The sequence below is a fragment of the Neophocaena asiaeorientalis genome, unplaced genomic scaffold (assembly GCF_003031525.2).
Source record: "Neophocaena asiaeorientalis asiaeorientalis breed wild unplaced genomic scaffold, Neophocaena_asiaeorientalis_V1.1 scaffold129, whole genome shotgun sequence".
NCBI lineage: Eukaryota > Metazoa > Chordata > Mammalia > Artiodactyla > Phocoenidae > Neophocaena > Neophocaena asiaeorientalis.
Window position 1 is genome coordinate 7,914,340 of NW_020172446.1, and position 27,688 is coordinate 7,942,027.

The window sequence follows — 27,688 nt, forward strand, 5'->3', positions numbered from 1 at the left end:
CAGGCCTCCCTGGCTCAAGGCTCACCTTCCTCGGTCGGGAGCTCTGCAGGATCCAGGCAGCCACAGGAGCCATGGGGAGATAAGAAATGACTGGGTTATAGAGTGGAGTCTGAGCAGCCCCTCCCCATGTGCCCACCGGGACCTCCACGATGGGCAGGACACATCACCCCAGTTCTCTGAGATCACAGAACGGATGGTTTGAGCCCAGATGCTTCCACCCCCAACCCTCACCTCACTCTGGTTGAGGAAGGTCTGGTGTGGCCTGGCTCACCCTGGGACAAGACGGGAGCCAGGAGCGGCCTCCTAGACACTCCCCCATTGCACAGAGGGGTAACTGAGGCCTGGAGAAGAGACGGGACCCCTGAGGTCACATAGGGAGTTGGTAGTTCTCACAGCTCCCTGCACTCTGCTCTTTCTCAGATGCCCACCTGGTCCCGTTCAATGTCCCCCACCCATGGCAGGGTAGCCCTTCCCTCAAATTGAGAACATCGGCTCAGGCCACCTCTGACACACCTGCTTCTCCAGGACCACAGGGACAAGGCCCACAGCACTGCTGTCCCTCTGAGCCCCACCCCATCCCAGGCTCCCCCTGAGCACGACCCCAGCAGCCAGCATCCCGGGCACTGAGAAACCCACCGCAGTTCAGTTCCTAGAGGCTGAGTCTCAGCTTGTCCCCTCCCAGGCCCTCCACTCCAGGCAAGCTCAGTGAGGACCCAGCCAGCATGCCCAGGCCCAGACCACAGAACATTCTGAAGAACCATGTTTCCAAACACCACCAGGACCTGCTGTCACTTTACGGGCTCCACTTTTATCTCCTGTTTCCCGAAGCACCTATGTTACCGGTGGAGCTGGCTGCCCCAGTACCTGAAGTCTTGGAATCTTCCCAACAGCCTAAAGGGGAGGCAGGTGGGAATTCCGACCCCGTTTCGCAGGTGCAAGAGTGAGGTCCAGAGTGGATTCGTGGCTTGAACAAGGTCACACAGCCAGCAAGGGTATCTGTGGGTCTGTGGAAAGGGGCCCTGGACGGGCTTCTCCCTCCTCCTGCCGAGCTCGGGACCTGCCCACAGCTGTCTGAGGCCCCTCCCAGATCAAGCCTAACTGAGCCTTGCCTCCTCTCGTCTACACCCCCAGCCCCACCCCGGGTCTCTTGGGAGCTTGTTAGCATGCAGAATCCGAGCCCCACCCCAGGCTGGTTCTCCCTCTCTCTCTTCCTCCCCGACATGGGTCCTTCCTTGCCTCTGTCCACCTGCTTTCGGCTCGAGCACCTGCCAGCATTTCTTCCCATGGGCACCTCTCCCCTGACCATCTGTTTCAAAGGTCTGGGGTCTGCACCTGGCAGCTGAACCATGGGGAGTAATGAGCAGCCCACTGGGTTGCAGGAATCCAGGAGGAAAACACGTAACCTAAAAATACACTTTCTAGCATTTTCTCCAAAGTCCTATTTTAGGCAATGGCTGACATTTTCCGTGGAAAATGTAATCTCCAGTGTCCTGCGTTGAGATTAAAATCAAACAGACTTTTTCCTTCTGATCTATTTAGCTGAGGCGAACAGGAAAGGCGGGGGGAGGGCCAGGCCTGGTTTCTGGGCCAGTTCTCCAATGGAGCAGCGTCCTTTAGAGGTCATCTCAGCCATGCCCCAGCCTCATGGCACACATCAGTCTGCTTCTGCCATGCTTGACCCAGGAGATTCCTCAACCCCTCACCTCTGCAGGTGTCTTCAGGGTTCCTGACCTAAGGGAGAGGGTATCCGTTAAGTCTCACCTGAATCCCTCCTGCTGTCTCCCTGACCCCTCCCTCTATCTGGCATGTAGCCCCTTGACCACCATATTCCTCAGGGCTTTTTTTCTGGGTAAGAGTGAGGCCCGGGGTTGGGAATCATGTTATTGGACACACATACCAGCTCTAGCCCCCCTGCAAGCTGCCCTCTGCCTGCAGGTCTCACCAGTTCTCCTTTCTCTCCCCTTCCACCTGGATCTCCCCTTCTGCTGACCCACAGCTCGATCCAGGGTCCACTCTTGGTGGTGGTCATCATGCTGTTCCCCAAATACTTCTCATTCTCCCCACCTTGTGGGCACACAGTAGGACTGCACGTCCCAGCTTCCTGTGTGAGTTGCAAAAAGAAGGATGTATATTCGGGCTGGAATGTTGAACTGCTGGAGAAGGGCGCTGTCCGATGGAAATTTCTGTGATGATGGAAGAGTCCTATAGCCACACTGTCTGATACGGTAGCCACCAGCCACATGTAGCAACTGAGCACTGGGAATGTAGCTAGTGTGACTAAGTAGCTACATTTTATTTATTTTTGCCATACCTTGAGGCTTGCAGGATCTTAGTTCTCTGACCAGGGATTGAACCCAGGCCCCCAGCAGCAGAAGCACGGAGTTCTAACCACTGGACCACCAGGGAATTCCCTACATTTTAAATTATACTTAATTTTTATTCATTTAAACTCAATCAGCCACACAAGGTTAGTGGCTGCCCTATTGGACAGCACAGTCTGGAGTTCTTTGACCCTCTGCTACAGCAACCAGCACCTGTGCAATGGTATCTGCTTTGTGAACCTGAGTCACAGAGTCGGGAGACACCGAGCCCCCAGATGGGCTGCACTAAGGTACATATATACAGTGTGAGCAAGAAATGACCTGGATTGTTTCAAGCCACTGAGATCTGAGGGTTGTTACTGCAACATAACCTAGCCGATCCTGACCGATGCCCCCTTCTCCCCAGACCTAGCCTCTACCGCAAGGCTCCCCTTTCACCCCCATCCGCTGCCCCTGCGGGAGGCTCAGCCAGCCATGAGGTCACCACAGATGCCCTGCCCATCCCTGAATGAGGGCCATCCCTGCTCACGTAATGCACATGCTTCCAGTCATGTCTGAGTAGCTGGCTCCCCGTGGGGCCCTGAGCCTCATTTGGAAGACGGAGTACCCACCCCCACCCCGAAGGGCTGCTGTGAGGATCAGCATTAGTATCATTAATATTAATAAGTCACATTTATTGAGCACCTACTATATACCGAGCAGTGTGCCAGGTGCTTTACCTACTTCACCTCCGGAGATAAACGGGAGGGCATTGTGTGCCCAGCACGTGAGAAGGTGCTCCACAGACAGAATAATCACTTCCTCATGTGCATTACTCTCTTGTGATTCTCAAATAACCTGGGAAGGAGGATACAATTATCATTCCCATTTTACAGAGTAGAAGTGCAGAGAGGTTGAGTGACTAGTTCATGGTCACACAGCTGGGAAGTGGCAGGGAAGCGTTTTGAGCTCAAATACCTACTCTGGACCTCCTGCACTCATGCCTAGGCTGTCCTGCCTTCCCACCCCAGTGGTCCCCCTGTCTCCCCCCAGCCAAGGTCACCTGAAAGAACGTAATATCCCATGTCCTGATTGTTGGGCTGGATGCCCTCATCCCATCAATCGGTTCATCCTTCTATTGTGACCCTAGAGCCATCAGCCCAATCATCCTGGCCCAAAGACTCTTCCTCACAAAACAGATGGTGTTTTGGGGGTTACTAGACCGTATCTGCTCAGGCCTGATCTGCTTAAAACTCCAATCCTGGGCTTCCCTGGTGGCGCAGTGGTTGAGAGTCTGCCTGCTAATGCAGGGGACACGGGTTCAAGCCCTGGTCTGGGATGATCCCACATGCCGCGGAGTAACTAGGCCCGTGAGCCACGACTACTGAGCCTGCGCGTCTGGAGCCTGTGCTCTGCAACAAGAGAGGCCGCGATAGTGAGAGGCACGCGCACTGCAATGAACAGTGGCCCCCGCTTGCCACAACTAGAGAAAGCCTTCGCACAGAAACGAAGACCCAACACAGCAAAAAATAAAAATAAAAATAAATTAATAAACTCCTATCCCAACATTTAAAAAAAAAAAAAAAAAAAAAACTCCAATCCTGCCAAGACTCTGAACAACCCAGTTCTCCCCTCACATGAATTAGTTCCAGGGCCACGGTGGGGGATCCAGGGGCTAGGAGAGCACCTCCTCCCCTTCCTAGGCATCCCTGGAAGATGCTGGTTCCCCCTTGCCGTCTCCAGGCTGCATTTGGTGGGGCTGAGCCAGTTCCCCTTGAAATGATGGCATTGGGCCCTCAGCAGCACCAGATGCCCCATTTGTTAAGTGAGGAGAATGCCCTGGCCCTGCCCACCTCTTGGTGCCATCTGCCAGGCTGCACGGGCCAAGTCAGTAACAGGAGGTGCTGCCCCTCCCAGACCCCAGCTGGGCCAGCCTGGGGGCATATGAGCCCCCACTATTCTTGTCTGGACCTCTCACATGGTGGCTTCTCCTGGCCGAACCCTGCTCTGTGTCACTGTTGCCAGACTGAACCAGCCCATGTCCACAGATGCCTGATGTGGAGCTGGCCTGGAAGGGCCTGGGATGTGATTAGAGAAACTCTGCAGCTTAGAGCAGAGAGCCTGGTCCAGAGGGCTGGGGTTCAAATCCTATATCTTGGTAGTTCTGTGGCCACAGGCAAGTCACTTTAACCCTGGCTGTGCTTCAGTTTCTGCATCTGGAAAATGGGGATAATAATAGTAACTACCTCATAAGGTTGCTGTGAAGATGAAATGATGTAATACGTATGAAGAACTTAGACTAATGCATAGCATATGGTGAATGCTCAGTAAACATCAGCCATTACAACAGTTAAGAGGATGGAAGCTCCAGTGTCCCTAGCACCTGGGACAGCGCCTGGCACACAGTAGGTGCTCAATAAAACTCTGTGAATGAATGAATGAATGACCCTGCCCTGCTCACAGACCTTCAGTGGCTCTCCTGGACCTACAGGATAAAGACCAACCTTAACAGGGCCTTCAAGGTCTTCCTGGATTTGCCCCAACCCACCCTTCCAGAATCACTCTCATATCTTAGACATCCGTCCCTCCCTCTGTCAGCCAAGTGAGATGCCTCAGGATTGCTACCACGTCCCCTGGTTTTGCTAAAGCTTTCCCCCCTCCAAGATTTTGTTTTGCCATTTTTTCTGTGCAGGGTACCTCCCCATTTCCTCATCTGAATCTCCAGGAAGGCTTCCCAGAAAAGCTCTGCTCTCAAGGGTCATCAATGTTGCCTCCTGCTTCCAGCCCCGGAGCACCCCCAGGGCAAGCAGGGGCTGAGTCACCCCTGGGTTCACACAGAGCCTCACTGAATTGTTTATTCGGTTGCCCCATGGTTCAGCCCTGGACCCTGGGTTCACAGCCCAGAGCCCAGGAGAAGGGGGATGCGGGGCCAGGGCTGCCCCCAGGCTCCACACACCACCTGCTCCCCTAATCCCCCCTTGACTCCTTCCTTCTCACAACAATGGAAACTGGTATTTCGGCTTCTAAGTGTTGGTTCAAGTTGGGAGAGGCGAGTGCTCACCAAGGTCTTCCTCAAAGGTAAGTTTACAGAGCAATTAAATCCTCACTCACAAAGTCAGGGAGAGACCTTGGCTGGCAGACGCCACCCCGCCCACCTGGCCTGCCATGGTCTCCAGGCCCCACCTGGAGTGGATAACCTCTGCCCTGGTGCAGCCTTACTGGCTGACCAGGCCCGGAGGCGAAGTGTTTGCTGGGCGTCCTCGGTGCTGTGAGCAGACCCAGCCCCGCCTCAGGGAGCTCCTGGTGCAAGGGCTTGGGGTTCTGCAGGGGCAGGGCTGGTGCTATTCCTGAGAGGGGGTACTAAGGCTGCCCAACAAGGGTGTGAGAACTGGGATGAAGCCTGAAATACCCGCCTCAGATCCGAGGCAGTTCACATCTGCAAGGCCCTTGGTGGATCTCAGGGGCCTGTCTCTGCCCTACTGACAACACTGGGGCCAAGGAAGCGGGTACCTGGGCTGAGGGCAGGAGATAAGATCACAGCAGAGACCCCACCGGCAGGAATCTAAATCCAGACTATCCCTCCCACCTGGCACCCCAGAGCTCTGGTACCCACTGTACAGATGGGCAGGCTGAGGCCCAGGAAGGCAGGCTCCAGCCCCTGTCACAGCCCCTCCCCCAGCTCCCCTAAACAGAGACACTGCCCCTCCCCCGCAGAGACTTCCTGGGACCTCGCGTGACTCCCACATCAGTGGGCTCTGGGGTGGGGGTGGCTTAGGTGTTGGCCCACCCGTTTGGGGGGACACCCCCAACCCAGTCCTGCCTCCTGCCTAGGCTCACGTCCAGCAGGGGTGATAGGCAGCCCATCCACGGACATGAGGAGATCAGATGGCTCCTGCATATATGAAAAAATGCCCAACATGACTGGCAAACAGAGAAATGCAAAGTAAGACTATGAGAGGCCACTCTTCTATGAGATTGGTGTCCAACAACACACTGTGCTGGTGAGGTGGTAGGGAAATGGGCAGGTCAACTTTATGGAGAACAATTTAGCAACAGCGGTCAAAATTTAAAATACACATGCCCTTTGACCCAGCAATTCCCCCTCTAGGAACTTATGCTTTGGAGATAGTCACAGTGTGTGAAATGACATGGGGACAAGGATGTGCCTTATAACGTGTGTGTGATAACAGAGGCTTCAAACAACCCCAGAGCCCATCAAAAGCTCGGGTGAAGAAGTGCTGGAACACCCACATGATGAAACTCTGAGTGGCCGCTAGGAAGCCCAAGGATGCTCCACGTGGAACCACCTGCAAGAGTGACTCGGTCACGTGGAAATCAGGGGCAAAACAGCCCTCAAAAATCCACTTCCTTTCATGTAAAAAAGATCATCGATCACAGACCCAGAAGTGTGTGTGCACAGAATGTCTTGGGAAGGAGACACTGGGGTGGCTGGGAATGGGTGACTGGGGACAGGGCTGGGGAGAATTTACTATATACCTTTTGTACATTTTGAATGTGGCACTGTGTGCACATTTTTATTCAAAAAAATAAGTTGAAGGGATGTAGAAAGGCCCCTCCGAGAAAGCTGAGTCCTGGGCACCGCTGGGGTCTGCAGAGAAAGGCGGCTCACAAGAGGCCAGGAGCCTCCCAGTTTCTGCCCTGTTGGGGCCTCAGAGGACATGGCTACTTGCTGGGGTTGGGACAGATGCGGGGGAGGGAGGTGCGACTCCCAGTACACTCACTGACTGAGGCCCCTCCCCCAGCTATGAGGAGCAGGGAGGGAGGATCCCCGGCCCCTGCTTCCCCTCTTCCTGTGCTGGCAGAAATTGTGAACTTCAAGACTTAAGCAAATGACTTCCTTGTGGTTTCCAGCCTAACGACCTTGCAGGTGCATAGACTCCTGGGGTGGGGGAGGACACTAGTCCCTGGGGTGTTCCCTCCACCTGCAGGTCCCGCCCCCTCCACCCCATTTCTGGCCCAGAGCCAGGCCCAGCTCCTTCTGCCACAAGAAGGGATGGCTTGGTGTGCGCAAACACTCACAAATGTCTGGCATGGGTCCTATTGTAGCCTCACTTATGATGAGCAAATAGAGGCACTGAGAGGCAAAGCAGTTTATCCAGGATTGCACAGCTATGAAAGGACAGAGCTAGGGCTCAAAACCCTGTCAGCCTCACCCCAGAGGCTGCGTGGGTAGAGACCACGGGACACCCACGCCTCCTCAGGCCGGGGCTCTGCTGGGGGAGCATGAGGCAGGAAGGGGCAGCCCGCTCCCTTCTCCTCACCTGATGACTTCCAGAGCTCTGGAATGCTTCCCGAGGAAAAAAACCCTTGGGGGCCCCGCGGGGGCCGGGGGCAAGGCTGTACTAGCTCCTGTCTAGCTGACCCCAGCTCCTAGCACAGGTCCCAACACCAGGGTCCCAGAGTCTGCAGAACCGATGACCCCCTTGAACAGACAGGGGAACCGAGGCCCAGAGAGGGGCAGGCACCCAGTACCAGCTCTACCACTTACTGTGTGACCTTGGGTAAGCTGTCTAATCTCCTGGTGCCTCAGTTACCTCCTCTGTAAAATGGGGATGACAACAGTTATTTTCATAGAGTTGTTTTGGGGAAGGAATGAGACAAGAGATGAAAAGTGCTATAAGACAAATGCCTGGCACGTAGTATCAATAGGTAGTCAGCGAACATGAGCTTTCATTTTTACTACCATCGAAGCACAGAGGAACCAGAGGAGCCCAGGAATAGCCCCCTAACTTTTCCTACCACCCTCCCCAAAATGCACATCCACCTCTCTGTACCTACGCACTGCACCAACATCCTTATTCATCACCCCACACAGATGCTCAGCCACCAGGGAATCCCCAAATCCTCTCACCTAGACAAAACAACATGGGGGGAACTAGAGGCTCCCTCCTTCCCAGCCAGCTTCCCCTCCTCATGAAGACACGGGGGCCAGGGAGGGAGGGAGACGCAAGAGGGAAGACATATGGAATCATATGTATATGTATAGCTGATTCACTTTGTTATAAAGCAGAAACTAACACACCATTGTAAGACACGGGGGCCAGAAAGGAGAAGGGTGTTGGCCAGAGTAACGCAGGGCAACATCTGTGTGATTCTGGAGGCAGAACCAAGGGCTGGATCTCCAGCTCCCCTTGGGAATCAGGACTCCCAAGCTGGAGGCCTCAGCAGCACAGAGGAGCGGTGGAACCCCAGACCTGCTGCCCCGACCCCCAGCCCCACCCATGGGCTGGGGGACCAGCCCTGATGCCCTGCGCTCCTGCAGCGAGGACACCCTCCCTGCCAAGTCACTAGTAGGGGATATTAAATAATATTTATCTCCCTAGTTCCGCCCACAGCTCAACTAAATATAGCAACTAATTTTTTTGAAAAAGGATTTCTGCTGCAGAAAGATAATATTTATATAAGAGGTGGTTGTCATAAACCAATACAAAACCCAAAGCTCCCTTTCTGACAGCTCTTCGTAATTTTCAAGCCAGCCCTGAGCAGTGAGACACACAGGCCAGAGAACCTTCCTTCTGGCTGGCGGGGAACCCTGAAAGGGTGAGGCCCCAAGTTCTGAAAGGGCGTGGGTCCAGGCTGCACTCTGGGGATGGAGGCGACATTTCTCTCTGGACCCCTAACACTCTGCCCCGTGCCCTGGGGGTGGACCAAAGGGGTGGCAAATCCTGCCTGCAAGCAACCTGGGGAGGGACCTCTACATCTTCTACCATCTCTGGGTCATATCTGGACAGTACTGGCACTTGCCGTGCTTTTTGTCAGGTGGAGAATCCCACACTCCTTTGGACATGAGGAAGAACGATATCTTTCCCTCCCAAACAGCAACAGCATGAAGGCTCCCTCCTTGCCCAGAGATGGGCAGGCGTGGCTCCAGGTCACCCAGGAAGGAAGGGCCTCCCCAGGCAACTCCCTGAGTGAGGCCTTGAACCTGCCACCCCCAAGGAGGTGGGTCTCCCGCCTCAGCAGTTCAAAGCCCCCACCGACTCCGCCAGCCACATCCGCCTGGGGTTGCAGAAAGAGGAAGACCTGGGGGTGGGGCCACCAAGCCTGCCAGCTGACAAGCTGCACCTTCTGGGCGTTTTACTGAGCCCTCGGGGGAGACCCTCGGGGCCAGCTAGGAGGCTGGGCCTCAGAGTCCCCGGCTGGTCCCTCGCCGGCCGACCCCGGTGTGTGCACCTGCACGACTCCGGCGCACTGCGGCGGCGCGGGGATGCAGCGCTGAGCGCCGATGGGGGTGGGCGAGGGCCTGCAGGAGTGGACTGGGACGCGGGTGGAGGTGGGAAGCCCGGAAGGGCCGCACGGGTCCCTGGGCCCGGAGGGAGGAGAGCGGGGCAGGGGAGCCAGGCGTCCGGTCTCCGAACCCGGAACCCGCACCCCCACTTCCCCTGCGAAGGTACCGCGCAGCCCCGCCGGGAGCCCCAAGGGCATCTGCAGAGGTTTCCTGAGCCCTCGCTTCCTGCCTGCTCGCCCGCCCGAGGGGGCCGATGGCTGGGAGGGGAGTGGACCTCTCCGCAGCCGCGGTGCCGGGGGCGATACGGAGACCGCGGCGCACGCGGCCCCGGCTGCCCCCGCGTGGCCCGCGCTCTCACCGTTAGGGCCGTAGCGCTCCCGTGCGCCGGTCACCTGCTCCGGGCTCAGGCCGCCCTCGGCAGTCACCGAGAAGCGGCGCAGCACGTCGGCGGCCGGGAGCAGGTGCGCCTCCGCCTCCTCCATGCCGCCCCCACGGCAGTCTGCGCCGTCGGCACAGTCGGGGCCGCCTCTCTGCAGGGTTACTTCGCGGGGCGCGGGGGGCTCGGGCCCCGACGGGCGCCGCGCGAGGCCAGGACCGCGCTGGGACCTTCCCCGACGGCAGTGGCGGCGGAGCACTCACACCCCTTCCGGCAGCCCTCGGAGCCCTCCGCCCCGCCCCCGCAGGACCCCGAGGCGCGGAGGCTTAGCTGCCCGGCCATTCTGCAGAAGCGGGAACTGAGGCCGCCCACGCGGAACGCGCTGAGCTTGCGGGGGCCGAGGGAGCGTGGTCCGGAAGGGCCTCGACCACTGTCCACAGAGCTGGAAGGGGGAGGCAGGTCAGAGAACTGGGGAGGGCTGCTGAGCACGTGTCTCCGAGATGCCTTCTTTTGAGCCCTCTTGGGTCCTGGGAGGTTGCAAAACGGGGATGTCCATAGAGGGGCTTCCTACCCCCTACTCGAATTCTGCAAAGTATGACCCTGGGTCTAGAGGGAACCCAAAAGCCTGTGAATAAGCAAGACTCCTCTGGAGATTACTTGATGTTTTCTTCTTTTGATGTTTATGCTTGCTTTATTGTTTTCCTAAAGTCCAGCGATGAGTGGTAATTCCTCACACAATCAGAACCTCTAACAATGACCCAGTATATAAGAAAGTAAACCAGTCTTGCTACCTTAGACTCACACCTTCGCCCCAGCAGGAAATGTAACTGCCAGGTGGGATGAGGGTTCCCTGGAGAAGTCTGAGGGTGTTGGGGGGAGGCCTCTGACCAGGCCCCCAGGGAGAGTGACCCTGGCCCAGGGCAGGGGAGGGAAGAGAAACCCCTACTCCGGTGCTCCCTGAGCTCCAGTCTGTCCAGGGGTACCAGGAGGAGGGCTGCAGGTCAGGGAAGCAAACTGTGGGAAGGCAGAAACCACTCACCGCGCCAAAGGGAAGAGCAAAAAAGAGCAATCTGCTTGCGCCCCTCCAGCTTGAGAGACCCAGCCAGTCTCACCCCACCCACCATCATACCCCTACCGGTGGCCTCTGCTGCCCAGAGCTCTGGGATCCACCTTGGTGGCACAAGGTCAGAGATTCCAGGACTGAGCCCACTCAGCCGGCTGTTCAAACCCCAAACCCTATAGTACCTCTGCAAACAGAAAGCCTTCCGGGAGACTGCAACTGCACACACACAAGCCCCAGCTTCCAGCCTGGCACCCCCCCTGCTGACCCCTACCCAGTGTCCCCCCAGTTCCTGATCTCTTCCTCCCAGGATGGGGCCATGGTCCTGCTCCTCTCTCTCCCCTTTGCCATTACTCCTTGAATATAGAGAGATTGAGTGAGGACTAGCTGGCGGAATGGTCCAGTGCTTTGCTGCTTTTGAGAGGTCACCCAGACTGACTCCAGGGGCGTCAGCTGGGGCTCAGCCTAGGGTAATGCTGGTTTTCTGGCTGTGGCTTCGTGCAGCCCGACATTTTAGATCTCAAGTCCAATATTCCCTGTGTTTCCACCCTCTCCCTTTCTTCCCCCACCACTGTAGTGCACAAAGACAGCCCTACCTGTATCTCTAAGTTGCCAGGAAAAATGTTAGCTAGGGCTAGGCGGGGACAGAACCCTACAGCTTTCCACTAGAGACCTCTCTCCCAGAGACATGAAGCCCTAGTCACAAAGCAACTGGAAATCCCTCCCCCTCCCCCACTTACACATCCTGGGGTACGACTCCCGTTTGTCAGCCCCAGGGACCTTAACACTAAGCCTCTCCCACTCCACCCCACCCTCAGCTGTCAGTTGGCATTTGCTCGAAGGCAGAGCCAGAAGGCCTGCCTGTTTGCTCTGGCAGCCTGGCCTATCTTCCCTCTCTCCAGCCCACCCACCGCACCCCACCCTGCTTCCAAACCACCACAAGCAGGGCCAGCAGCTGCCAGCAACTATGGCCCCCACCTGGCAGGTTCACACACCTGTCAGCATGCCCACCTGCTTGGCTGCCCCCATGACAGCTTCTGGGCATTGCTCCAAGCTTCCACAGTCATTTCACACTCCAACTACTTGCCCAGTTGCTGTGTGCCCCCCAACCCATTATACCCTCTATCTGCACCTAGACATACAGCTTGTAGCCAGGGGGACATGGTCACAGGTACGCTGTCCAAAGGGCTGGTCTATCCTCCCCACCTCCCAGCTGCCAGGTACTGAGAGCTCTAGACCTGGCACCCGGTCCCAGCTCTTTCTAAATCCCCCACAGGACAAATGATGGCAGAACTTACCACCTCTTTGGCAAGAGGCATACCTGCCAACCTCACCTGGGGGGGGGCGCAGAGCGGAGCATGGGGGAAAGGTAGGTCTTTGCCGGAAGGATTTGGACACATGAAGAAGAGGGTGTCACAGGCAGAAAAAACAACCTAAGTTGAAGGTGGGAAACCTCAGCCGTGTGCCAGAGACGGTGCCTCAGCCCCTCAGCATGGCTGCACCAGAAGGAGCATGAGCTCGGGATCAGGAGGGTAGACCAGAGAGGCAGGGCTAGGACGCTGAGAGCCCTGATCGAACATTTAATGGCCTGGCCTTTTAAGCAATGAAGATGCGAGGTCACATTTGCTTTCTAGAATAGTTTTCCCCTGGAAGCTGGTGGGGGACGGCATCCAAGAGGAGAGGAGACGCTGAAAGGACCCCACAGTGGTAAAAAATGAGGAGGTGTAGACCAAGGCAGAGGGACCTGGTTGCGGATTAGGTTCAGGGATGAGAGCAAGTGAGGAGTGACAGCTGACTCCCGTGTTTCTGGTGGGTGAGGGGTTCAGCCCTGAGGTGGGGGAGGAGCGGGTTGAGGTGGGAGGGCATGTAGGGCCAAGTGGAGTGGGAGGGGCCTGGAGGACTCCACGTGGAGGCGGAAGAGGGTTTCTCTTGCAGCTCCCCTCTCCCTGCCCTACCTTATCGCCTATCGTCACTGCCCCCGCTCAGGCCCCACCTTCTCTCTCAAGCTCTCCAACAGCCTCCTCCCTGGCCTCCCTGCCTCCAGACTTACCTCTGTATATCAAGATTGCCTGCCTGAGCTGGTGATTTCATTACTTCATCCCTCTGCTCAAGACCCTTCCTTAGCTCCCCATTATCGGCAGGATAAAGTCCAGACTCTTCAACCCAGCAGTCACAGCCCTTTCTTTACCAGTCGGCTCCTACTCATATCCAAGCAAACCGGTCTGCTCAAAATTCTCCCAACAGGCCTTGCACATTCTAGCTTCAGCCCTTTGTCCAGGCTGTTCCCCTGGCCTCAAGTGCTCTCCCAGCTCCTCCCCCTAAAATGTCTCCCCATGAAACTCAGTTCCTTGGCTACCCCAACCCTGTGTATTCATGCTCTTCCCTGCACGCTTCTGACTGACTTTGAATGAGGCCCCACAGGTCAAGGTCTATCTCCCCATTGCACACAAGGGGAAACTGAGGCCCAGAGAGAGGATGGGACTCAAACAGGGACATGGAGCCAGGGAGGCCAAGGCAGAGCTTCAGCTGGAACTCCCAGGCCAAGTGTCCTGTTCCTCCTCTGCTGATGGCTTTCCTTGGTGTTCAGCTGCTGGGATACCTCTGCTGGGCCAGGCTGGGGAGGTCTCCTCCGAGGCCAGGGAGTGAGCTTAGGACAGCCTGGCCAATGGGGGCTCCAACCTGAACCTGGGGGAGGGTCTTGAGCGATAGTTCAGGGGACAGGCGCTGGGCCAGAGACAGGAGGACTGGGCTCCCACCCTGCTGTTGTCCCAGCTTCCCCCGCTCCCTGATTCCCTCTCTCCCTCCCTCCGTTCCTCCCTCCCTTTCGAGTCCACTGTCTTAGCCCCACCCTGCCCACTTGGACAGACCCTGTGAAGCAGGGGCAGGGAAGACTGGCCCCCAGCCGTACAGAGTGGGAGACCCTCCTGTCGGCCACCCTCCTAACCGCAAGTTCTTTTATTTCAGTCTTGGGGACCCCTGGGCAAGTTCTAGATGCACCCCAACCCCAGTCCTCTTGGGCCTAGGACCCCTACTAACCTGGAGCCACCCTCCCGTCTTCCCGTGCCCTAGGTGGGGACCCCCACCCTCTGACCTCCCCTCAGCCCTGCCCCTCAGGGATATCCAGCCTCCCTGGCCCACACTCACCCTCATCACTTGCAGGTGCCCGTGCTGTCCCACTGGGACCACATCGAGCTCCCTGTACACAGTAAGAAGTTTCTTGTCTCTAGATATTTGCTTGCTCTGTTCCCTCTGCCATCCTCTGGGGCTCGTTCCTATTAGACCTTAAGGCCCAGAAGCCATGGCTCATCCCTGAGGCCAATAAGACTCCCATCGCCCGTATGACCCCATCAAGCTCCCCGCACCCTGGTGTTCACTGTCTGCCCTGCACCCCCGTCTGTAGTCACCCTTGAAGGCAGACTCACCTCAGTTCTCAGGAGGTGTCAGGGAGGGTGTCTGAATGACTGAGTTAAGGCAGGAAAACTCCGGAGCCTCTTCCTGGGAAGGGGGCACACCTGGCCTTCAGAGACCTGGGGAAGTGGGGCTTTGTCAGCAAGTGGGACAGAACAGGTACCCAGGGGCCTTCGGTCCTGGACACCCGGACCATTGCATTTTGGCCAGAGGAGGCTGGCCTCCTTTCCCTGCATCCACCTCTGTGGGACCGCCCTGCACAGCATGGGGGCCTGGGCCTTGGGTCAGGCTACTCACTCTTTAGCTCCTTGAGGCAACTTCCTGTCGTGTCCCCTTATCTCCCTGGCCAGGCTGAAGAGAGGAAGTTGTCCTCTCCCTCCCAGTGGTGGACAGAGACACCCTCCTGGACCTCAGGCGGGGGGGAGCATGCCACGTGAGGGTGCGCCTGCTTCTTGCAGACCTGCCTTCTCCTGGTGCTGCTACTAGAGCCCTCTTCCTAAGCAGCCATGCTGCTACTCTCCTGCTCCCCATGGTCTCCCCAATTAACATCAACTCCTCAGCCCCTTGGACTTTAGTCACTTTGACCTGTCTTCTCCTTCCCTGCCTCTGCCCATGCTATTACCTGTAGTAGGAAACTAGTTCTTCTCATCTTTACCTGTCTAAACCCTCCTTACTCTTCAAAGCCAGGCTCAAATGCTACCTTCTCCGAAAAGTCCTCTTTGACCCCTGAAGAGCCAGTGACCGTGTGCCTCCTGAGTGGCCCAGCTTCTCTGTGCTCCGCCCTATTGGCCTGAATTTTCAGCAGCAGCATCCAAGCTGTGCATCCCTCCAGGACAGGAGCTGCAGCTGAATCATCGCGAGGCCTCTGCAGGGCGGCCCAGGGCATGAAGGTCATTATAAAGTTGCCCTCTAGGCTGCGGATCTCCTGAGGCTGAAAATGTGTCTGTAACACTCATCATTGCCTCTCAGTGCCTGGCATCTGGTCTGGCACTTACTAGACGCTCAAAGATACTGGTTAAATGAACACGCTCTTAGCCAATGCAATAAGAGAAGAAAAGGAAATGGGATACAAATACTGGAAAGTGAAAGACTGAGTAAGTATAATCACATCCAGGAGCTGTGACAGTCTCACCATGGATATATCAGAGTTAGCACTCCCATTGTATGGACAGGGGTTTAAGGCCCAGAGAGAGGCTGGAATTTGCTGGAGGTCACACAGAGGGTTGGGTTACCTCCTAGCTCTGTTACTTTTTCTGCCACAGTGTCTGGCACAAGCACATAGTGCCTCGGCTAGTCTTGGGCTGTGCCTATCAGCACCTTGGCCAGTGAGGTGAGAAGCCCTGCTTGGCAGGGAGGAGGTTTCATTCCAAGTTCCAGGCCATGCCTGACCAGTCTGCTTATAGGATCAGCTGGTAGTGGGTTGTAAGACGTTAAAACACAAAACCCCTATTTACCTTGTAAATGGTTACACCTGACCAGGCTTGTAAGACTGAGGCACAACTTGAAAAGGAATGTGAGACCTGGGACTTGCTCCCTGGTATAGAGAAAGGCCTTTGGCCTGGGGATACCTGAGGGCAAGGCTTTTCTTGGTTAGACCCTCAGCCTGGAGAACCATCCCTGCCTCCTGTGTGCAGAGAGCAGGGGCTGCTGGTTCAGCCTTACCCAGCACGTACCCACAGGCCTGGGGCTGGATTAGTGGGGCTGGTCAAGTCCTCAAGCGAGGCTGGCTCCTTCTGGGCACAACCCTGGCCATGGGAGTCTGAGAAAGCCCCCTCCCCTCCGGACCCAGGGTATCTGTGCAGTGGGGGTGGGACAGAACAGTGTCTGGAGTTCACAGGATCCATGGTAGGAACTTGCTTACAGGGTCCACCCAGGAGCAAAATCAGGACAAAGTGGCAGGAGACCCAGGTCTGTCCTTGGCTCAAAGGCTGGGGGCAGAGGGAAAAACTCAGGTCTCTATTTGTGGTCCCCTTGCTGCCTATAGTCACAGGCTCCATGTCACTCCTGGCCTGTCCTTTACCCTCTCAGGGCCCAGCTGTCCTGACTTTCCCTCCTCAGTGCTCTTTTGGGTCTCTCACCAGCGGTGCCAGGTCTCCGCCCCGGTGTTCCCTGTGTGGCGGCCAGCCCAGCTCCCTGGGGATATCCTGTCATTGTGGCCCAGAGCCTAGGCACTGCCTCTTGCCAGGTCAGTTCCAGTCCTCTGGGTCCCTTCCAGGTCCCCAGGTGGGGCCCAGGAGCCCAGAGAGGTTAGGGAAGTTGGCAAAGGCACCCAGATCCCCAGCGTGGCAGACCGGGCATGGTGCCCAAGACACCTGACGCCTGGGCCATGGCCAGCCTCTGGGCAGACGCACCAGCAGGTCTCCCTGCCCCATTGCCCACTCTCTGGGTGACCTTGGCATGTCCTCTACTTCTCTGAGCTCCCTCCCTGAGGCCATGACTTACGGCCAACCCAGCCCAGGCCCTGGCCTCCAGTAACCGGGCTCCATGAAAATGCCCAGATTTGCAAACTGGGTTCCATTTGCCTTTCATTCCCTGGAGTCACACCCCCCCTCATTTGTGTATTCAAATCAGCCCAGGCCCTCCTGGGTGGGTCATTCACAACCAGCTGCTGGGGTGGAGGGAAGGATGGGACCTGGGCATGGGATCTGCCTTGGACACCTCACAGCATTATCTGCTCTGGGGGTATAAAGTAACAACAGCCAGGCACCGTGCTGAGTGCATTATTTAATCTTTATCAGCAGGTTCTTACACCCCTTACACTTATACCCCTTACACCCCTTACACTTTAGAGCAGGTTCTTACACCCCTGCTTTATAGAGCTGCCCAATGAGGTAAGAGCCACACAGTTGATACATAGGAGAGCAAAGCTTTGAACCCGGGCCATCTGGCCTCAGAGCCCAGGCTTTTAACCACTGTGCTATTCTGCTTGTGCTGGGTCCCTAGGCAATGCAGGGCTAGTTTCCTAACCTGGCTCTGACTCAAAGCCCCTGCTCATGACCACTGAGTTATACAGCCTGGTGAAAGCTCTGAGGAGGGGCCAGGGTCCCCAACATGCCGTCAGCATCCACTCCAGGTCCCTGAGATGGCAGTCACCCTTGACTGGGGAAAGAACCCCACCTGAGAAGACCATAGACTTTAGTTTTTAATCTCAGCTCTGCTGCGTGACCTGGGACAAGTGACTTCACCTCTCTGAGCCCCAGTTTTCTCATCTGTAAAATGGGCAACATAGTAGACCTAAACCCACAGGTCATTCTGAGTGCTAAGTGAGCTGGTGTATCTGCAGTGGCCAGCATGGGCCTACTGGGCCGTAGATCTTCAGAACCCATCTTTTACTTGTGTCCACTTCCAAGGACCCAGCCCGGTTCTGCCCTGTCTTCCCCAGGACACTCCCCCTCTGGTCAAACTGTCTGTGACCTGACCAGGAAGCTGGCCAAAGGCAATACCCACCCAGATCCTGGAGGCAAGACGCCAACAGGCAGGAACAAAGAATTTTCCATGGCTCCGCAGTTAATGAGGAACTGACACTCTTCTGGGCCTCAATTAGTCTTTCATCCTCCTCTCCTTCCCTCAGATTTCCATCACTGGTGATATTTACATTGGAATTCTTCCCAGGACTTCAGGAACCCAGCATGGGCAAGTGGAAAACAATACAAAAAAAGAGATAGGTGTATTTTTTTAAAGGTAGTGTTGGCAAGCTTGCACTCTTGGTTATAAAACATATTACAAAGCAGCAAGTATCAAAACCAAATGATTTTGTGTTTAAATCAACTCAACTGGGCTTCTGTCAATTTTCAGACATTGCCAAAATACCAAGAAGAGAAAGATGTGGTCCCTTCCCTCAAGAGGGTCACAGCCTGGCTGGTACATACCCAAGTAGCAGGTACTTAAGCGTGTGTAGTAGTTAAGAGTATGCTCTCAGGAGACAGACCTGGGATTAAACTGCTACTAGTTACCAGGCATGTGATCTTGGACAAGTTACTAAATGAGTCTCAGTTTCATCATTTGTAAAATGGGAGTGATAACAAGACCCACCTCAGTGGACTGCTGTGAGGTTAACTGAGAAAACATATGGCATTGATAGCTGGATACCCAACATAGGTGCCCCCTTTTTGCTAACAGAGCCCTGACTTCACTCCAGGTAGCAAAGACTTTGCCCCAGCCCAGTGCATGAATCATGGGTGATTTAAGCCAATCGCAGGCCAAAATCCTCTTTGCCAGATACTGTTTTTCTCAGTTTCCTGGCTGCTGAGGATGGCCATGTGACCCACTTATAGCCAGTGAGGTATAAGGGGAAGGCTGCTGAGGGCTTCCTGAATAAAATAAAGAGGATGAAGGCTTTGCTTTCCCTGCTTCCTCCCTATGAAGAGTTTTGATGCCTGGAGCTGCAGCAGCCATTTTGTGGCCATGAGGCATCCAGCTTAAGGATGAGAAACCTACCCTGAGGATGGCTATGTGGGGAGGCATTGCTGAGCTGCAGAACAGCCTGAGATCACCCACATCCAGACTTCTTGTTCTGAAAGATGATCTTAAAAGTCTTTATTCAAAGCAAGTGGGAGATGAGTTATGTAAAAGATAAATGGTGTGGGTCACTCCACTTGCCTTTCCACTCAGTGTGTAAGTGGGATGGAGCTGTGAATCTGCTGGGCCCAAGTATCTCTCAGGACCTCAAGGTGCAAAGGTAGCCTTGGGTGTGGGCTCCACTGGAGAAACCAAGGCTGCCCCATGTCTGGCTGGAAACCACCGACAGGTGATGGCATCTGGCTCCCCACCCCTTCCTGGAGGGTTTCAAGGGTAATTTTACTCATCCTCAGTTTTTGCCTTATGCACCTGGGCCGTCCATGCATTTGAATCAGAACTGCCGGAGGTGCCCATTACCCCGCTGGATGGAACAGGTGGAGGGAAACCAGCAGACAAGGGGCTGACCCCCCACCAGAGGTTGCCCAGGGAGAACAAAGGGAGGAAAAGGGAGAAACATAGCTCATTTAGAACCTAAGTGATTAATTAGTCTGAATTCATGAACCAAGGTTGTTCCCTACAACAGGCTGCCTGTGACCTCGCGCAGGTCTTAGCCCAGTGTTAGCACAGGCTCTGGGGTGAACAACTTGACATCTCATCTTCAATGGCATTTTACATTAAGTGCCAATGAAGACAGGGAGGGTCTGGGATTTGTGATAAAGGGGGGCGCCCAACCAAGCTGAAGCCCATTTGGGGTCTCGGTCCCCAAAACTTTCAAGTGGTTAACTTCCTGGGTTGTAAATATTCTGAATTGGGTTTTTTTGGTTGCCTTTTTTTTTTAACAGGAGGCAATGTGGTTAAGTGGAGGTTAAGAGCGCAGGTTCTGCTCTCTGTTTCGCTGTCTGAGAAACGGGAATAATGCTAGAACCCACTTCATCCGTTGCCACGTGGCTCTGAGCACGGGGCCTGCCCCAAAGGACAGCCTTTGTGGTGTCGCTCCACCACCAGGCAGAGAAAGGCATTCGGAGCACAGACCAAGAAGCGGTTAAGGGACCCAGTGCCTGATGAGGTGCTATGGCTCTGTCCCTCACCTTAAAAATGACAAAATAGTGGAACCCAGGGCATCTGACCTGGAAAGACCCCTGAGTCATCTTCTCCTGTTTTCTCTCCTTGCGCAGGTTGGACTCGAAGCCCGGAGAGGCCAGGGACTGTCCCAAGGAGAAACAGCAAGGCCATGTAGAGGGGAAAGGGGTCAGAGTCCTGAAGAAACGGGGAATGTTGTCAGCAAGAAGATAAATGAGGACAGATGAAAATGATACACGTTTGTGTGATGACATTTTCTACCATAAATGTCAAGAGAACAGCCACAGGACGGGAACCACCTGGGACAGCGATGCTGGTGGCAGCAGCCACTCGCTCTTGCTCACGGATGGCAATGCTGGGACCTGGCACCCGCTGGACCACAGTCCACAGTGGAGGGAAAACCCGTCCCCGGGATTTTTTGAGGTATCCCCGTCTCCAAGGGAACTAAGGGCACCTGCTACAGAATGTTCATGCCTCTGCCCAACTCAGGGACAGACGCACAGACACGTGGTCAGACAGTCATCCTGGCCCCCACCCTCACATCCCCCACTGCCTGCCCTTCCCCCCCAGGCTTAGAGAGTGGATGTGCCTGGCCTGGGAGCTGGGAGATCCCCATTCCACTCTGCACCTGGGACCACACCTGCTGTGCAAATTCTGGCAGACCCCAGCCCCTCTTTTGACCTCAGTTTCCCCTCTTGCACAGTGGGTGGGGGATGGGGATGTATAGGAGGGATCAGGTGGTCTCCAAGGCTCTCCCCCTCCAGTTCCAGGTCTGTGACGTTTTACACTGTTTTAGGCAGAAACGTTTGCTCAGAGGAAACCTTCCACAGAGTGTCAGTAAAGGGGCTGGGGGGGGGATGGGGTGGAGCCTCACTTGCTCTGCTACAACCCCTGAGTGGACAGAGCCCTGCCCAGCTGCTGGGTCCTGGGCAGTCCCTGCCCCTCTGGCCTCAGTCACCCTGCTGGCACAGCGGGGGCTGGACAGGATGGTCTCACCAGCCCTTTGAATGTCCCTCACTTCACAGCCTCAAGAAACCTCTCCAGATGCACCTTGGGCCTTCTCATGCCTTGAGACCAGGCCCCTGCCCTGCCCCAGCCCCCACACCTCCACCAACCCTCGCCCACTGGGGTCTCTCCTGGCTTGCCTCCTCCACTCTGATTGGGCCTCCTGGGTCCCCTCAGTCTAAGCAAGGAGTGAGTGATGCAGGCCAGCAGGAAACCTGTCACGTGCCTGGGATCTTCCAGAGAAAAGGAAAGGGGCGCCCGGAAGGTCCCCACGGGTCCAGCAGAGTCTGAACTGGATGTGGAGGACAAATCTGGTCTCTTTTCAGTTGCAGGGGATACAAGCCCAATTTAAATAGGCTGAAGCACAAATGGGAAATTATTGGCTCATTTCTGTTCAAAGTCCAGGGGACGGCGATGGCTTCAGAAACGGCTGCATCAAGGGTTCTCAAATTATGAATTGGGGAATTTGTCTCCCTCTGCCTCTGGGATGTTTCTTCTGTGGTGAGTCCATTTCCAAGAGGGTTCTCTCCTCATGGTGGTAAAATGGCCGCCAGGAGCTCCACCTAACATCTCACTTGCACGGTCACCCTAGAAGAAGGAGATTCTCTCTGCCAACAGTTTCATGAAAAGCCCCTGATTTGAGTCTCATATCCTGTGCCCCCATGGGATGTGGGTCCTGTGCCCCTTCCTGAACAAATCCTTGTCATGCTCCAGTTGGCTATATGGAGTCACATGCTCTAAACCCGGGAGATGGGGGGTGGTGAGGAGGAAGAGGGAAGAGGTCAACACAAGGGCTGAAGGGGGTTCCTCAAAGGACAGTCAAGGCACTGAACCTGGAGGAAGGGGTGCTGAGCAGGCAGGAACATGAAAGGCCACCACCACTGTGGGAGCATGCCAGGTCAGGGACCTCCTCCACGGGCACTAAGAGGGGCCAGCTCTGGGTGAGCTTCTGTGATGGTCCCAGGGGGAAGGGAGGAGGCTCCTGTCCAGCCCCAGGCTCCAAGGAGCCCCAGCAGTGGCACAGTCTTCAGGGAGGAGGCGTAAGGGCATAGGGTGAGTGCTGAGTGCAGAGCAGCCCAGAGACGAAGCCTCACGGATGATGGAGGGCTGAGGAGGGCCCGTGGCCTTTGGTGGACAAGTCTCTCTCCTGGGAGGCTGGGAGACTCTCGAGGGAAATGCCGTCTGATCCTTATTCTTAGAAACAGGAAGTGATAGCTTCCTGAGAGCAAACTGACCTCATCCCCAGGCCCCGAGCCATCAGGGGTCCAGCCACTTCCAAAAGCATGCGGTTACAGGTCACACGAGGAAGCATAACTAATAGGTCCACATCTTGCCTCTCATTCCTCTTCTAGCCTCAAAGTGAATCATCATCTCCTTAAATAAAGGTACCCCTTGATGAGGCCCTTCGTAAGGGAGCACGGGTGGCGTGTCATAAACTTGATCCATCCCACTGAATCTTTCTGACTCTAATACCTTTCAAGTGTGACTGATTCTCATGTGCTAATACTGCCATGTGCGAATTACCTCCATGTGTTAATACCACCATGTGCTTATAAATTATCTCCTGTGAGCTCACACACTCTGTGTGCCAGTGTCTTCCAGGTACTAGCTTCATCCTGTTCATCCATTCATAATGTTCATCCATTAAACAGCACAAGTTAGCACTCGGGACTACACTCAGTTTTACCTGGGTATTGACGGCTCCTTGCTCTGAGCATCAGTCAAGGCCAGAGTCTGGACCATAAAGGATAAGGGCTGTCCCCAGAGTCTCCTGGAAGTAACAGTTCTGGAAGAAATTCCTGCTGTGCCTCTGCCAGTCTTTCTGGCTCGGAGAGCAGGGAGCAAGCAGAGCAGCTAGAGCCGAGAGGCCAGGGCGCTGCCCTTGGCCCTGGCCCTGGCTCGCTGGGTGACCTCGGGGAACTCCTTGAGCTTCAGACCTCCTCGAGCCACCCGGTAGGCCCTCTGGATCTGTGCTGGCAGATTCCTGGCTCCAAGGTGAGCCTGGGCCAAGCCACAGCCTCCCTCCTCTGCCTTCCACTGCCACCTCCACCCGGCGGTTCCCATGGCTGCAGCCTCGGTCCTGTTTACTCTGCTCTCTGTGATTTTTCCACAACAGGCCATTGAGGACACAATGCCAGCTTCCCCCCGAGGAGGTGCTGCAGAGCCCACGCCCACAGCCAAACAGCGGATGTGACTCTCCAGCCCGGCGGTGGGGGGTGGGCGTGCGTCTCAGACTCCCATGGCCCCTGGGCCTAGACCTCAGCCTTCTGAGAGGGGTGCAGAGAGCCCGGGTCAGATTGGGGTTCCATCCCCAGAAACATGCGTGAAACCTACAGCAGGTCGCCTGCCCTCTGAGATGACTCCCAGGCTGTAAAATAGGTCATGTGCCAGCCTGGGGGCCTCTGTGAGGCTCCAAGAGCCCACCAACGACAAAGGGTCTGCCTTAGCTCCTCTCAGAGGCAGCCCCTGCCCGGCATCCCCAGGCACGAAGGGTCGGAGACTCTGGGCAGCAAATGCTTCCTGCCGCAGCTGGCTCCAAGCCAAGCACTGCCTGGCTATGCTCAGGTCAAACCAATAGTATGGCTTTCGCCCCGGCCTCCGGTCCCCAGCCAGGAGCAGGCCCCGGGTGAAAATGCCAAGACACAAATCCTAAGCGTCACTGGGTTTTGTGGTCCTAAGTGTATATACCATCATTGTAAACAACTAAATATAGAAATAATTGGAAAACAAGTGTCCTTAAACCTCTTGGGTCCCCGGCATAAGACAGTAACTGACACTCGGCATGCAGTACGTGCTAGGTGTAATCTGAGCACTTTGCCTGACTTTACTCCCTTTATCCCCGCTGAGGTTTTCCTCCTTTGATGGTTTATCTGGGCTCAGAGAGGCTAAGTGACTTGCCCAAGGGCACATACTTGTTTATGTTAGGTTCAGGAGCTGAACTCTAACAGGCCCCTGAAGTTCAGGAGGCTGATCTCTGGGCGACGTTGCCTGGAAACGCTGACATCTATTGTTTTGAGGTGTGGGGTGGGACCCGTTATTTTTCCAGGAGCTTAGAACAGTCCAGCAGGCACTCTAAGCCTGGCATCCTCTAAGGATCCTTATCCTCAGGGCCATCGAGGCAGGGTGGCTGAGGAGCCCTCAGCTCCAGGCCTTCTGTCTCCTGCCTCAGCCTTACCCCAACCCCAGACTCTGGGCCCTCTGGTCACTGGTGGGCTCCCCTTCCTTCCCAGCCAGCCTGCCTCCGGTCCCCTCATTTCAGTGTCCTCCCACTTCTCCAGCTTATTTCCCCACTTGCTTTGTCTTCTTGTCCTGTCTTTACTCATATTCCTTTCTCCTAGTCTATCTTCATCTTCCGAGACCCAAACCATCCTGGCCTGAGCTGGGTCCGGCATTTAGTACACCTGTCCTTTCCGAAATGGTGTGAGTGTGTCCTCTCTTCAAGGTTCTCAGGGGGCCTGGGAGACACCCAGCCCAGGGGTCTGTGCGGCTGGGACAACTGGATATTCACATGCAACAGACTGAAGTTGGGCCCTTACCTCACACCATATACAAAAGTTAACTCAAAATGAATCAAACAGTTAAAACTATAAAATTCTTAGAAGAAAACATAGGGGTAAATCTTCATAAGCTTGAAATTTATAATGGTTTCTTAGATATGACACTAAAAGCACGAGCAACAAAAGACAAATAGATAAATTGGACTTCATCAAAATCAAAAACTTTTACAAAGGAGGCAAGAATATACAATGGAGAAAAGACGGTCTCTTCAGCAAGTGGCACTGGGAAAGCTGGACAGCTGCATGTGAAACAATGAAGTTAGAACACATCCTCACACCACGCGCAAAGATAAACTCAAAATGGCTTAGACTTAAATATAAGACTTGACACCACAAAACTCCTAGAAGAGAATATAGGCAAAACATTCTCTGACAGAAATCATAGCAGTATTTTCTTAGGTTAGGCTCCCAAGGCAAAAGAAATAAAAGCAAAAATAAACAAATGGGACCTAATCAAACCTATAACCTTTTGTACAGCAAAGGAAGCCATAAACAAAAAGATAACCTATGGAATGGGAGAAAATATTTGCAAATGATGTGACTGACAAAGGCTTAATTTCCAAAATATACAAACCGCTGATGCAGCTCAATATCAAAAAAAAACAAAAAACCCAATCAAAAAAATGGGCAGAAGACCTAAATAGACATTTCTCCAAAGAAGACATACAGATGGCCAACAGGCACATGAAAAGATGCTCAACATCATTAATTATTAGAGAAATGCAAATCAAAACTATGGGTTGGCCAAAAAGCTCGTTTGGTTTTTTTCTGTATGATGGCTCTAGTAGCCCTTAGTTGTCTTTCACTTCATTCGAAATAACTTTGTTAGATTGTATTGTGACAACTGTCGTATCAGTGTGCATTTTAAAAAAACTTATCAAAATTGGTGAGTTTTTGTGTAACCATTTTAATATTGAGGATGGAAGAAAAAAGTAACATTTTTGGCATATTATGCTTTATTATTTCAAGGAAGGTAAAAATGCAACTGAAACACACAAAAAGGTTTGTGCACTGTATGGAGAAGGTGCTGTGACTGATCAAACGTGTCAAAAGTGGTTTGTGAAGTTTTGTGCTGGAGATGCTCCACGGTCAGGTAGACCAGTTGAAGCTGATAGCGATCAAATTGAGACATTAATTGAGAACAGTCGACGTTATGCCACGCGGGACATAGCTGACATACTCAGAATATCCAAATCAAGCGCTGAAAATCATTTGCACCAGCCTGGTTATGTGAATCGCTTTGATGTTTGGGTTCCACATAAGTTAAGCAAAAAGAACCTTCTTGATGTATTTCTGCATGTGATTCTCTACTTAAATGTAACAAAAATATTCCATTTTTAAAATAAATTGTGACGGGCGATGAAGAGTGGATATTATACAACAATGTGGAATGGGAGAGATTGTGGGGCAAGCGAAATGAACCACCATTAACCCCACCAAAGGCCGTGATGCTGTGTATATGGTGGGATTGGAAATGAGTCCTCTATTATGAGCTCCTTCCGGAAAACCAAACGATTAATTCCAACAAGTACTGCTCCCAATTAGACTGACTGAAAGCAGCACTCGATGAAAAGTGTCCAGAATTAAACAGAAAACGCATAATCTTCCATCAGGATAACACAAGACCACATGTTTCTTTGATGACCAGGCAAAAACTGCTACAGCTTGGCTGGGAAGTTCTGATTCACCCACTGTATTCACCAGACATTGCACCTTCTGATTTCCATTTATTTCGGTCTTTACAAAATTCTCTTAATGGAAAAAATTTCAATTCCCTGTAGACTGAAGACTACAAAAGGCACCTGAACAGTTCTTTGCTCAAAAAGATAAAAAGCTTTGGGAAGATGGAATTATGAAGTTGCCTGAAATATGGCAGAAGGTAGTAGAACAAAACGGTGAATACGTTGTTCAATAAAGTTCTTGGTGAAAATGAAAAATGTGTCTTTTATTTTTACTTAAAAACCTAAAGAATTTTTTGGCCAACCCAATAAAATGAGGTATCATCTCACACCAGTAAGAATGGCCATCATCAAAAAGTCTACAGGGCTTAATGAGGCCAAACAAAAAAAAAAAGCCTACAAATAAATGCTGGAGAGGGTGTGGAGAAAGGGAGCCCTCCTACACTGTTGGTGGGAAAGTAAATTGGTGCAGCCACTATGGAAAACAGTATGGAGGTTCCTTAAAAAAATTAAAAATAGAGTTGCCATATGATCCAGCAATCCCACTGCTGGGCATATATCCAGAAAAGAAGAAAACTCTAATTTGAAAAGACAGATGCACCGCAATGTTCACAGCAACACTATTTACAATAGCCAAGACACGGAAGCAACCTAAGTATCTATCAACAGATGAATGTATAAAGAAAGTGTGGTATACGTTTATGAATGTATGAAGAAGAATGGACAGTCCCTCCCATCAGGAAACTTGCACAAGCCTCTTAGATAGCCTCATCCACCAGAGGGCAGACAGCAGAAGCAAGAACTACAATCCTGCAGCCTGTGGAACAAAAACTACGTTCACAGAAAGATAGACAAGATGAAAAGGCAGAGGGCTATGTACCAGATGAAGAAACAAGATAAAACCTCAGAAAAGCAATTAAATGAAGTGGAGATAGGCAACCTCCCAGAAATATGACCCAGCAATCCCACTACTGGGCATATACTCAGAGAAAACCATAATTCAAAAAGACACATGCACCCCAATGTTCATTGCAGCACTATTTACGATAGCCAGGTCATGGAAGCAACCTAAATGTCCATCAACAGATGAATGGATAAAGATGTGGTACATATATACAACGAAAATTACTCAGCCATAAGAAGGAACAAAACTGGGTCATTTGTAGAGACGTGGATGGATCTGGAGACTGTCATACAGAGTGAAGTCAGAAAGAGAAAAACAAATATTGTATATTAACACATATACGTGGAACCTAGAAAAATGGTACAGATGAACTGGTTTGCAGGGCATAAATTGAGACACAGATGTAGAGAACTAATGTATGGACTCCAAGAGGGGAAAGTGGCAGGGGGTGGTGTGATGGTGTGATGAACTGGGAGATTGGGATTGACATGTATACACTGATGTGTATAAAATGGATGACTGGGGCTTCCCTGGTGGTGCATGGTTACCAAAGGGGAAAGGGGAAGGGATGGATAAATTAGGAGTTTGGGATTAACAGGTACACATTACTAT

At 53.6% G+C, this 27,688-nt stretch overlaps 1 protein-coding gene across 5 annotated transcripts in view; it reads right to left on the reverse strand.

Annotated features, from left to right (window-relative positions):
- The window catches only part of ATP2A3 (ATPase sarcoplasmic/endoplasmic reticulum Ca2+ transporting 3), a 46,781-nt gene extending 28,797 nt beyond the window's left edge, over positions 1 to 17,984 (reverse strand). For 4 of the 5 annotated variants that reach the window (XM_024734380.1, XM_024734395.1, XM_024734387.1 and 1 more), the window contains exons 1-2: positions 9,908 to 10,175; positions 26 to 43 (exon numbers count right to left, since the gene is read on the reverse strand). In XM_024734380.1, coding sequence (XP_024590148.1) covers positions 26 to 43; positions 9,908 to 10,031 — 142 coding nt within the window. In that variant the 5' untranslated portion in view covers positions 10,032 to 10,175. Of the gene's footprint in view, positions 1 to 25; positions 44 to 9,907; positions 10,176 to 14,407; positions 14,513 to 17,840 lie in introns of those variants that run through there. The other variant, XM_024734404.1, reaches the window with a different exon arrangement.
- Positions 17,985 to 27,688: the final 9,704 nt, after the last annotated feature.